At 50.3% G+C, this 12,553-nt stretch overlaps 1 protein-coding gene across 2 annotated transcripts in view; it reads left to right on the top strand.

Annotated features, from left to right (window-relative positions):
• The window catches only part of COG5 (component of oligomeric golgi complex 5), a 279,105-nt gene that overhangs the window by 262,515 nt on the left and 4,037 nt on the right, over nucleotides 1–12,553 (top strand). Inside the window, exons 20-22 of one of the 2 annotated variants that reach the window (XR_009600484.1) lie at nucleotides 4,929–5,055; nucleotides 5,551–5,630; nucleotides 7,027–9,087. Coding sequence is in view for 1 of the 2 variants with exons in the window: in XM_042248525.2 (XP_042104459.1) it covers nucleotides 4,929–5,055; nucleotides 5,551–5,630 (207 nt within the window). In the remaining variant the exon portion in view is untranslated. The remainder of the gene's footprint in view (nucleotides 1–4,928; nucleotides 5,056–5,550; nucleotides 5,631–7,026; nucleotides 9,088–12,553) is intronic. The other variant, XM_042248525.2, reaches the window with a different exon arrangement.

The following is a 12,553-nucleotide window of genomic DNA, read 5'->3' as shown; positions in this document are numbered from 1 at the left end:
TCCTTTGTTTTCACTGGGATGGGTCCTAGCACACAGTGTGAAACATCCAGGTAAACATTAGAAAGTGTTACAGACAGTCTAGGCCCCCACTCTGGCCATGCCCTCCTGATCTGAAATGCCCTGTCTCCCTGACTTCCGCTGCAGACAGCCTGCCAGGAGATGCCTCAGGAGTCTTGAACCACGTGTGCACTTTTATTCCTAGAGAATGTCTGAAATCCCCACCTCCTTTCCATCCTAGTCCCCTGGGACAACCTTAGACTCCAAGACAGGGACCTGGGAGGCCTGTCACCTCTCTGCTCTGAGCCCTGACTCACCCCCAGGCATCAGCCTCCTGCTTTGTCTTCTCCGGGGACACGCAGCCCCTCCAGCCACCATATGTGGACCTCTTCCCATCTCTCTGAAATTCCCACCACGTCCAGTGCAGGGAGAAGTCCTGTGTCCTCTCCGTCCCCTCATTTCTATGCTGATTCCGGATCTCAGTAGTCTGGCCTCCGTCCTGGCCCCTCACCAAAAGCAGCTTTGGAGTGGGGGTGGCGGTAGGCAGCAGACAGCACAGACCATCTCGGACGCTGGCTGTGGACATGTGCACAGGAGGACTTGGGTCTTGCTCCACTTCAGAACTGGCCTTAACAGAAGACTAACAGCTGCACAGATCCCTTAAATGTGGAGATCTCTACTAGAAGCATAATTTTTTTTTTCTAATGAGACCTAATACTTGATTAATGAAGCCTGCTAGCTGCCTATGAAGTTTAACCTTGAAAGCGCTGCTATTTGGAGTATTTTTTCAGAATGATTTTGTGGCATTGGGCTGTCTGCATTCTGTAACATCTTAATTTGTTCCCTTTTGTTCCTTGTATCACCTCAGATGGTGATACATTTTTTGAACTCACTGGTATTTCAGATTCCACCTGCAGTCAGGGAGGATGGGAGTTTCATGCTGTGTTCTTTCGGCTTCTTAAAACAAGCACCACAAACAAAATAGCTGCAGTCAGTGTTTACAGGTAATTGTGTCAGTGAGGCATAATACCAAGTCAAATCCAGTTTTGCTTCCCATGGCTTTTTTGGCAGTCCTGTTAGTGGCCACATTTGGTCTCGGCAGAAAAAGAACATCTGTGACTCAGAGCTCCAAAGGGACAGATGATTGACCAAAAGATGCTATTTCAAAATGAGCTGGTTTCTCCCAGGCTTTGCCCTATGCTGGTTTCACCAGCAGCAGCCACGTGTATAGCTCAGCTGGGCTGCTGGACAGGGCACGTTTCAGATCGTTTCTCCCTCCCTGTCTCCTTCCCACTCCCTTTCTCACCCTTCTTCCCTTTCCATCCTTGTAGTGTTTGTATTGATGGATGGGACTTCCCTGGTGGTCCGGTGGCCAGGACTCAGCACTATCACTGCTATGGGGCCTGGGCTCAGTCCCTGGTCAGGGAACGAAGATCCTGCAAGCCACATGGCACGGCCTCTGTGTGTGTGTGTGTGTGTGTGTGGGGTGTGGGTGTGTGGGTGTGTGGGTGTGGATGTGTGTGTGTGTGTGTCACAGCCTGTGTGTGGGGGGGCACAGCCTGTGTGTGTGTGTGTGGCACAGCCTCTGTGTGTGTGTGTGGCACAGCCTCTGTGTGTGTGTGTGTGTGTGTGTGTGTGTGTGTACAAACACAGGTATTCAAACTGCAAAACTAATTTAATTGCTGTAGATAAGTTGTTTCAAATTTGACTTTACATTTCCTGAAGCCAAAGATAAAAGAGGAACAGAATCCGCTATGTAATTCCCATTTTCAGAAAGAAGAAAATGTATCAGTTCTTTGGAAAATAGTTTAGTGTTTCATTCTAAACCGTTTGTACGTGGGGCTTCAGATAGTGAGCACTGAGACAGACTAGGGACCGAAATACCTGGTCATCTTCCTGTCATATGGCAGAAAGGATTCCATCTGGCTGCTTTTCAGTGAGTTGAGGACTGTCTTACAGGACTGGCCCTGCCCTGGCTCTCCTGTCATCAGCCAGGGTTCTCAGTGAATCCTCCCATGTCACATGCCATAGCCAAGAGTGGGCTTTACTGGGGCAGGGGAGGACCCTCACCGGACCAGGGGTGGCTGGAGAGAGGGGAAGGCATGAGCTCCCCGTCTTGGCACGTGGCTCCGGGTGGCCTTTCACATGTGCCGGGCCTGCAGGGTGAGCCCATGACCCAGTAGAGGAACCCCCTCCCGACTGGCTCTTCCCCCTGTTTAGTTCTAACCTGGAAACAGTCATGTCAGTGGTGCTCTTGGCCCCTGGCTGGACTTGGAGGATGGGAATGTCAGCTGTTCAGCTCCTGAGGACCTCAGGCTGTGAGGCGTTTTCAGCTTCCCCTGCCAGAACAGGTCTGCGGCTACAGGAAGTGGAGCTCTGGGGTGTACTGCCATTCCCCTCCATCCAGAGTCAGCTTCCAGAGGCCTCTGAGACCATGCCAGTCATCACCCCACAGGACCTTTCAGGTCATGCCAGGTGAAAATAATTCCACGAGAGAGTGTGATGAGATGGTTCAAGTAGGTGGGTGACTGGAGATCCACTTTGACCCATAGGGAGAATCTGGGGTTCCTAAATAGATACTAACTGCATAGCCTTTAGACAATGTACTGGGAACATTCATTTGCTCAGGTTATCACATTGGAGCTGATGACAGTTTCAAGTTGTGCTTTCTCCAAGGGGTCTTTGTTTCTCTCTGAGAATAAGTCTGTTCTAAAAATAGATGCATAGTCGCTCCAGTTGATATCCTGAAAGAGGCTGCTGAGCGAAATGAAGTTCGAGTCTGTGTTCTGCCCTTTCCTGGCTTTTACTTGCTCTCTTCCTCCTAGTTTACTTATCCGTAAAATGGGGATGTAACAGTGCCTACCTGATAGGGTTGTTTGGAGGAATAAATGAGTTCGCATTTATAAAGCTTTTCATAAGTGCTCTATGTGGTTAAAACTGGGAGCTTTGCTCCTAAGGAGATGGGATTTTCCACGCACAAGAGAATGACTTACAGAGATGCCTCCAGGCAAACCAAAAGTTCCCACAGCAACGTTTTCATACCTGAGTAGGTGCTGAATGTGTTGCCTACAACCTGCAGCATAGAACCCCGTGAGGTGATTGACCTTGAGAATCTTTGAGGTAAGTGTACCTCCTCCCAAGGCCGTGGGAAGACCCTAGTCTTGCTCCCACGGAGGACCTGGATCACAGCTTTATGAATGTCTGCTAACAGCACAACTGAACTGAAGAGTTTCCACAGTAGCTGAAGACTATAAATTACAGAATGATGTTGTTTTATAGAACAGTTGAAGTTAGAAACATTCCTACAAGGGATAAATTTTACTTGCTTCTCTCAGTCATATCTGGCTCTTATGGGGCCTCTTGGACTGTAGCCCACCAGGCTCCTCTGTCCATGGGATGTTCCAGGCAAGAATACTGGAGTGGGTTGCCATTTCCTTCTCCAGGGGATCTTCCCCACCGAGGGATTGAACTCACGTCTCCTGGTTGGCAAGCGTATTCTTTGCCACTGAGCCTCCTGGGAGGCCCCAAATTTTACTTACAGAATAGTTAATATAAAGACATTCTTTCCAGTAGTATTCTGGATCCAGCCAGAACCAGCTGTCTGGTGAGAGCTCTCCTGACTCTTGAGTGAGCTGTCACTGTGGTGAGGAAGCTCGTCCTGCTTTGTGCAGGCCCTTGGCTATAGACTGGAGTGAATAACATGGCGTGAAGTGCGAGGCCAGGGTACAGAGCTGTTGTACAGGCTTCAGAATCTCTGCTCAGTCAGATGTTGCCATCTTACCTCTTGAGATTCAGCCTCTACAGCTTGGCCTTTATCAGAGCCCAAAGCCAAGGAGGAGTCAGTAAAGGTTTCAAATTATTTTTGCCTGCATTTTGACAAGGTAGTAGGTGGTTAGCAACAGGGTAGATTTTCCTGCAGGTTCCTGTAAAATGCAAGCAGGCGTACACTGGAGATATTACAGGTTCGGTTCTAGCCCACTGCCTCACAGTAACTCTCAGAGTAAAGCCAGTCACATGGATTGTTTGGTTTCCCAGTGCTTATTAAAGCTATGTTTAAACTATCCTCTAGTTAATTAAGGATGTAGTAACATTATGTCTAAAAAAATTGTATATATCTTAATTAAAAATATTGCTAAAAAAAGATGCTAACCATCATCTGACACCACAGAGCAGGGTTGCACAAACCTTCAGTTTGTAAAAAATAAAAAGCAAACAAAAAAACCCCCACCAAATCTGTGAAGCACAGTAAAATGAGATGAGCCTATCTTGGATGGTAACCGGGACACACAGTGTTTCAGAAGAGAGGGATGTCCAGTGGGGTAATAATTTCATATATATATAAGGATATAATTTCCCTTTGAAAGCTGTATAGAAAATGATTGAATTTATCCACATTAGCTTATAGCCCATGCTGCTGCTGCTGCTGCTGCTAAGTAGCTTCAGTCGTGTCCGACTCTGTGCGACCCCATAGACAGCAGCCCACCAGGCTCCTCCATCCTTGGCCCATGGGAGGATTATATATAAAATAGAAGCTGAAAGTTTTGGGTGCTACCGTTAGAACCTTTTAGTTAGAATTACTTGAAGGCTTTAACTGTGTGCTTTCATTTTAGCCTATTATCAGATGAGCTCTAAGGGGGGGGGGGGCGGTTTGCTCAATCACTTTGAAGTAAAGTCAGACCCAAAGGCAGTGAGTTGGGGGCCAAGGAAGGAGCTGAAGCGGGGGTCAGCCTACATGTGTGTGTCTGTGTGTGTGTGTGTGTGTTAGGCTAAGAAATGGTCAAGAATAATCCAGTCTAGGAAGACTGCTATTATTCATTCTATTATGTATTATGCTATTATACTAATGCTAATACGCTATTATGATTCTTCTACTGAGTCACCTCTTTCCATATTGAACAGCATTAAATGACTTCTGCATTTCCTTCATTTAGACCACTGCTCTTCCAGACAAGTGAACATGTGGCCAGCAGCCCTGCACTGGGGGACATAATTCCATTCAGCATCATTATTCAGTTTTTGTTCACAAGAGCACCCCCTGAGCTGAAATCCCCCTTCCAGGTAAGGAGGTGAAGCCAGAATCCTCTTACTTGTCTTCCTTCTGAACTCAGTGAATGTGGGGGACTCCCCCAACCCCACCCCTAACTCACTGAAGGTTCTGGCCTTCTCCTGCCAAGAGAAGTCATGAATTTGTGTCTTAGCAGTGAATGATTCAGCAGGGAAGATTCCCACTCCCCAGGCCCTACTTTCTCATCAATGTATAGATCACCTGCTGCATCTAGAATTAGCCCTTTAAATAACAGTGACGCAAGTAATTTATGTTCATAAAGGTTTTTTGACAGAGGCCCCATTTCCTTTGCTGACCCACCTTTCATTGACAAACCTGAAAGGCCCCCTGGGGCTGGGAAGGTGCACCAAGGGCTGTGCTGCCCGCCTCTGGGGCCGGTGTCTGGGGTCCTCTGACCCGGGAGTCCCAGAGAACTCTCCGAACCCACGACCGCCCCACAGGATAGGACAGGGTGTAGCCACTCTCTCTGACTGTGTTTCCACCCGCAGAGGGCAGAGTGGTCCCACGCACGCTTCTCTCAGTGGCTGGATGATCACCCTTCTGAAAAGGACAGGCTCCTCCTCATCAGGTAAAGCCACGTGTGGCGGGTGCACCTGCGTGTTCTCAAAGCCTGGGGCCTGGGGGGACGCTGGGGAGGAGTGGGGCCCAGGCAGGTGTCCACATGGTGCTCCCGGGCCTCACCTGCTGAGCGCCGCCAGGAGAGCTGGTGGCCCAGCGGGCTTTGCTTTCCGTGTCCCTTGCATCCGCTAGTGCTGTCCTGTGCCTGATGCAGCCTAAGAACCTTGCACTTTGAAAACCATCCTCAGCTATGAAGTGACTCCTGGCCTTGGCTCCGCATTTTCCGCTCCATTTCCATGTGGGGCAGCTACTGAAGCGGTGGAGCGCAGGTGCGAGTAAACGTGGCATAGTTGCTAGTGGACGCCCCGCAGCCTGGTGCCTCTCAGGTGTATTTATGCACGTGTGCACACACATGCAGACACACACGTACCCTGCGCACACCTACCATGCTCAGGGAAGGATGTTTCCACCCTCTGTGTATGCACACCCCCCACGCACACCTGCCATGCTCAGGGAGGGATGTTTCCACCCTCTACGTGTATGCACACCCCCCCACGCACCCCCGCACGCACACACCCCCCACGCACACCTGCCGTGCTCAGGGAGGGATGTTTCCACCCTCTACGTGTATGCACACCCCCCACGCACCCCCGCACACACACGTGCACCCTGCACACACCTACCATGCTCAGGGAAGGATGTTTCCACCCTCTATGTGTATCCACACCCCCCACGCACACCTGCCATGCTCAGGGAGGGATGTTTCCACCCTCTACGTGTATGCACACCCCCATGCACCCCCGCATGCACACACCCCCCGTGCACACCTGCCATGCTCAGGGAGGGATGTTTCCATTGTCACATATGCACAGACACCGCGCGCCCCTGCATGCACACACCCCCAACGCACACCTGCCATGCTCAGGGAGGGATGTTTCCATTGTCACATATGCACAGACACCGCGCGCCCCCGCACACACATACCTGCACACCCTGCATGCGCATACACGTACATACACACATACACACACCCTGCGCACCCCCACCATGGGTGCATGAAGCAGGGAGGGACGCTTCCGCCGTCACATGTAACTTATTAAGCATCTCTCCTGCATCAGCACCGCTCCTTTGAAATTTCTCTCACCAAGACCTTCCGAGACCTCTTAGCCACCAAATCCCAGTGTTTCTGTTCTCTCAGTATCACTCTGCAGCTTTAGCTGAAATTGACCACCACTTTCTTCTTCAAACTCATCCCCTGACCAACTCCACACATTTTTATTAATGCCCACTATGTGCAAGGCCCTTAGGACACAAAGCAAGCCAAGACAGGCCCCGCCTTCTTGGCTCTTTCCTGACCCCTTGGTCGTTTGTTCCTGCTCTGACCTCTGTGACTGCTTTTCCCTCAGTCTCGTTTTCGGAATTGTCTTCTCCTGCCCACTGCTTGAATGCCATCGCCTCCCACGGTGTGTCCCTGGCTCCTCTTCCTTCGCGTCCAGCCTGTGTTTCGGTTCCCCAGTGAGCTCCCTCAGGCCGGTGACTCTAGCGGCTCTTCTGTCCTGGGGCCCCGGGACTGTGGTGCATCTTGGTTGCTCGGGGTCTCAGGCCAGCAGAGTTGCTGTTACATGTCACCACTCAAAATCCCACAGAAATCTCAGCCCCAAAATGTCAAAAATAAATCATTTTTCCTCTCAAACCTGCTCATTCTCCTAGACTCACCGTCTTGGCTTGGGGTATCACTGTCACCTGTATTCAGCCAAGCTAGAAAACCTTTAAGCCATCATCCACCTCCTTGGTCACCCTCATTCTCCAAAGCCCATCAGCTGTACCTCTTAAATCACTCTGGGAACCATCCTCAGCTCTTCGAAGGGCTCCTAATGCTGCTGGTCTGGGCAACAGCACCAAACATGTTCGCCTAGGCCTGAACTCGGGGTGAGTTGGGTTGTCCAAGGGCAGTGTATGGCTCATGTGTGAAGCGATTCTCAACTGTGCTGGCACCCGAGAGTCAGTTACAAAGCTTTGAAAAATCCTGGTGTTGAGACCACACCCTCAACTCCCTCAGAATTTCTGGGGTTGGGTCCTGGTGTCAGGATTTCTTAAAGTGGCTTGGGCAGCTCTTTACAGCATCAGTTCAGTTCAGTTCAGTCACTCAGTCGTGTCCAACTCTTTGCGACCCCATGAATTGCAGCATGCCAGGCCTCCCTGTCCATCACCAACTCCCAGAGTCTACCCAAACCCATGTCCATTGAGTCAGTGATGCCATCCAGCCATCTCATCCTCGGTCGTCCCCTTCTCCTCCTGCCCCCAATCCCTCCCAGCATCAGGGTCTTTTCCAATGAGTCAACTATCCGCATGAGGTGGCCAAAGTACTGGAGTTTCAGCTTTAGCATCATTCCTTCCAAAGAAATCCCAGGGCTGCTCTCCTTCAGAATGGACTGGTTGAATCTCCTTGCAGTCCAAGGGACTCTCGAGTCTTCTCCAACACCACAGTTCAAAAGCATCAATTCTTCGGCGCTCAGCTTTCTTCACAGTCCAACTCTCACATCCATACATGACCACTGGAAAAACCATAGTATTTACAGCATAGCCAGGACTAAAACCGAGTTGCCAGGTGAGAGACCCCACGGAGAAAGGAAGCTGTGGGAGGTCACGGGAGGAAACGGCAGCCCACCGGGTCCTGGGAGGGGAACTGAGCTCAAGCATGGTGACTGGAGCCCAGGGAGCTCCCAGCCCCGCCCGCGCCTGTGTGGGTACAGTGGAGCTTGGCCTGCACCTGCTCTTCTTCCTTGCTGTCTGCTACCCTCTCAGCCAAGAGCATCTGATCCAGAAACCGGGCAGGATGTGCGGTGATCTGTCACCGTCAGCGCAGTGTCTGGTTAAACTGGTTTCAGAAAAGGCTTCAGGTGCGAATGAGGGACTCCGCTTGGGGCTGCCGTGGGGGTTGTGAAGTCTGTGAGTTTCCCCTGAGGCCCGTAGACTTGCCCAGCTGCAGTGCACCGGGTGATAGAAGAGGACTCAGGACTCAGTGAATCAAACAGGGTGCATTTTTGTCTCCTTAAAGAGTTGGATGGACTTCATCTACAACAGTTGTCCTGCTGTGGGCACATCGCAGCTCTGTTTTCTTTTGCTTCTTTTTAAAAATGTCTCCTGAGTGATATCATCAGCAGTGCTGTTGCTAAGCCTATATTTAGCAACTGAAAATCACGCTCAGAAATACTGTCATGCTTTCTGAAGAAGGCCTGCCCATCACTGCACACATGGCTGCAATTAGAGCCTTCCACCCTGAGCGGGGAGTGAAGCCCTCCTTGAGGGATTTCAAAACACTGCTTCTCCTCCAGCCCAGGCTGGTGGCAGGGAGGGACGCTTTGTCCTAGAGTACACTCTTCTTGTCTGTCATTGCAAAACTGGTTTCGTCCCTGCATACTGAAGCACCACTGGATGAATTTCTTGCCCCTGTAGATAAACCCAGGGTGAGTATTGTCCTTTAAATGTCAGTAAGTTTGTTTTAGCTTTGGGGCAAACCTTGCTGTAGACTCATCTGCTGCTCCCGGCACGGTGTGTTGTCATAAGTGGTTGTCATAAGTAGGGCAGATCGAGGGTACAGCAACTACTGCGGAACTAATGGCAAGCAATGACCTCTCTTCTGCCTTCCTTTTGACGCCAGATATTTTCTCTAGAGCTTGAATGAATCCTAGTCAACTTAATAAACAGTGACTCCTGGGGCCTTGTGGGGTAAGTGGGGACAGTGGGGAAGAAGGCACCTCCCCAGCCCCCAGCAGGCAGGCGTGTGTGCCCACGGCGGGAGGGCGGCAGCGGGAGAGCCTGCAAGTGTTGCCTGTGTTCTCCGCAAAGGTGAAGGCTGAGGTTTTGATGCAAAGATTCCTCAAGCTCTGCAGAAGAGGTAGGATTGGCCGCAAACCCACCAGCTCTTGATACTGGCAGTGGGGCAGCGGCTCTTTTCTGGCCTCCCTGCCTTTGCTCCTCCTGACTCTCGGTAGGGGAGCACCTTTATGGTGTCACAACTGTCTACAGACTTTATTTGCTGATTGGTACTTTGTACGATTGTCAGTTCTTTGTGCCAAGTGCATCCTTGGACCCCGCCCCCCACCCTCCTGCAAGCATCCAGGACCCACAGACTGGGAACGAGTCCCTCAGCTCCTCCACTTCTGTAGGACCACACAACCCCTATGGATGGAAGGTGAAGTTTGGTCTCATAGGAGCTGATGTTCCGGTGGCACGAGATCCCTACCCATTCTGGGAACTGGGTGCCTAAGATGAGATCCTGGGGTGGACGGAGCCAGGGGAGAGCCTGTGAAGGCACAGGTAGTTTTTTAAGTCATTTATGTGTTTTAGTATTAAGCACACTGATATTTCATGGCTGACAAAAATCAGTTTGGTTTCTATAAAAATCTCCACGTATATCACAATGCAGTGTTGTCAACACCACCCCTTCCTCTGCTAAATGTTTGCAGAATTCCTGTGCTTTTTCTTCAATAAGGATAAGTTTAATAATCTTCCTATTTTGGATACAAATCAGAGTTGAGAGTCTTACATAATGTTTGGCCCAATTTCCAAGAAAGCTGATGTTTTTTGCTCAGGCAAATGAAGTAATATAATAATTACTTGAAAATCTTGCTCTGATTTTATGTGGGAGGGCAGCTTTAATCCTTTTTCTCTCCGTAGTTCTCATAGTGTTTTTGATGAACAAAACCAAAAGCACTAACCACACTGATTTCTGTTCTTCCACATACTGTGTGGTTTTATGTAATGTCTCACCGTTTTAAAGCAGACAAAACTGCTACATGGATTTTTGTCCAAATATTAGATAAAATGACTTCAACCCTCTAACCCATTCACTGCAGAATGATGACAGTCTGTGAATTTCAGTGCTCTGATTTCTTAGACTGATACATCCACACCATCGATCGTCTCAGACAGTGGGCCCTTGGGGGTTTCTCTGCTGTGTGTGAGTCTGCAGGGCCTGCCCGGTGGGAGTGGGCCGAGTGCCTGGGATGCCATGGCAACTGGAATAGTATCACTAAAAGAAGCACGTTCTCCTCACAGAGAAACGGCTTCGTTTAAGCCTCAGCTTTGACGTGAATAAGGCATCTCGCAGAACATTGCTCTCTAAGGGCATTCATTAGATTTCATTTTGCGCGCATGTACTTTTGCAGATCCCCTACACTCATGCTTCTCTTTTACTTACTTTTTTCAGCGCTTTTGTCCTTTTCATCATATCAAGATATGTCCTATCTTCCTGTATCTGATTCATTTTTAAAATTCATTCACTGTGCATTTGTCAAGCACTAGTCCTGGGGCTACATTCATGCATGAAACAGTTGTTAATCATAAGAGTGAAACTACCCAGCACAGAGGTCCTTGCACTGCAGTGTGATCGTGCGGGCAGAAGGGTAAAGACCTGCCCTTTACATAGAGAATCCGAGGCCATCAGGAGTGCAGTGAGGGGACCTCCCTGGTGGTCCAGTGGCTAAGACTCTGAGCTCCCAATGCAGAGGTGCAGTGGGAAAACTGTGTTGGAGGGCTTCATAGGTGCAGAGGTGTACCTAGGAGAGCCAGGTGCCTCACAGGGCAAGCCTTTAATTCTAACTAAAACTTGTGGGTATCTTCCCACTTTGCCTATGGACAGGTCAAGACACAGTCTAGATCACACAGCTTGGTCGGGAGGCAGAGCCTAATGTACCAGCTGTGCTTTTTAAAAAATACTTATTTATGGTGGGGGCTGGGTCTTTATTGCTGTGCATGGGCTTTCTCGAGTTGCGGCGAGCAGGGGCTGCCCTCTAGCTGCGGTGCCTGGGCTTCTCAATGCCGTGGGCTGTAGAGTGCACACTCAGTAGCTGTGGCACACAGCTTGGTTGCCCTGCAGCATGTGGGATCCTCCCAAATCAGAGATGGAACCCACATCTGCGTTGGCAGATAGATTTTTAACCACTGGGCCACCAGGGAGGTCCACAGCTGTGCCTGCCAGGCTTCCACACCCCCACCCCCAGCCCCTGCCCTGCTGGTTTCTGGGTTGATTACTTTATTGTGAGTGGTGAAGTATGAAGCCGGCTTTCAGAGATCCATCCCCAAATGCTGGGGTCCTGCTAAGCTGTGCTATTGGCGCAGAAGTTCTAGACTTTTCTACTTCTTGTGACTCCAGGGTGGTTTGTTTTGTGCTGCCTGGAGTCAGGAACTGCTAAGTCACTTCAGTCGCATCTGACTCTGTGTGATCCCATAGACAGCAGCCCACCAGGCTCCCCCATCCCTGGATTCTCCAGGCAAGAACACTGGAGCCAGGAAAGGCTTTATCAGAAACAAGGCACTTGAGCTGGTCCTAAGTAAAAGCTCTACAAGAAGTGGGGCGGGGTGGGGGGTTGCATGTTGGCATTCCAAAGATAAGGACAGCTGGTCCCAAGGAAGGCTCTCACTAACTTAAAGACTGGCTCTCACTAACAATGAGATGGTGTGGACAAAGGGAAACAGGCCTTTTATTGGAGCTTGACTTTATTTTAGAGTATTTGCACAGGCACCCCAGTCTCTCAATGGGTGAGCATAGGGGTTGGGCTCTGCCTGTGTCGGTAACACAGACAGCAGAAATGAATGATTTGAGGGTCTTTTTAGGTACAGCAGAGGCTGGGACCCAGCAGTGACACAGTTGGGAAAGGTTGGCAGTGAAACGTGTTCAGTGGAGTTGTGAACGTAGACACTGTCCCGGGGGCAGGAGGGCACGGCAGGAGGTGGACCACAGGCGGCCGCGCTGGCTATGGTGTGGCAGGTCCCCTAGCGCAGGGCTGATGGCACTGGGGTGACCACCACCCCCAAGGCTGCGCCAGTATTAGGGCACAAAATGGCAGGATTCAGACTGAAGCAAAGGTGGGAGGAGGGACCACATGTGGTAATATGTTGTTCAGTTATTAGGTCATGTCCTACTCTTGT

This window comes from Ovis aries, chromosome 4 (genome assembly GCF_016772045.2).
Source record: "Ovis aries strain OAR_USU_Benz2616 breed Rambouillet chromosome 4, ARS-UI_Ramb_v3.0, whole genome shotgun sequence".
Classification (NCBI taxonomy): domain Eukaryota; kingdom Metazoa; phylum Chordata; class Mammalia; order Artiodactyla; family Bovidae; genus Ovis; species Ovis aries.
Note: the sequence above shows the minus strand (reverse complement) of the source record. Positions and strands in the feature narration are given on the sequence as shown.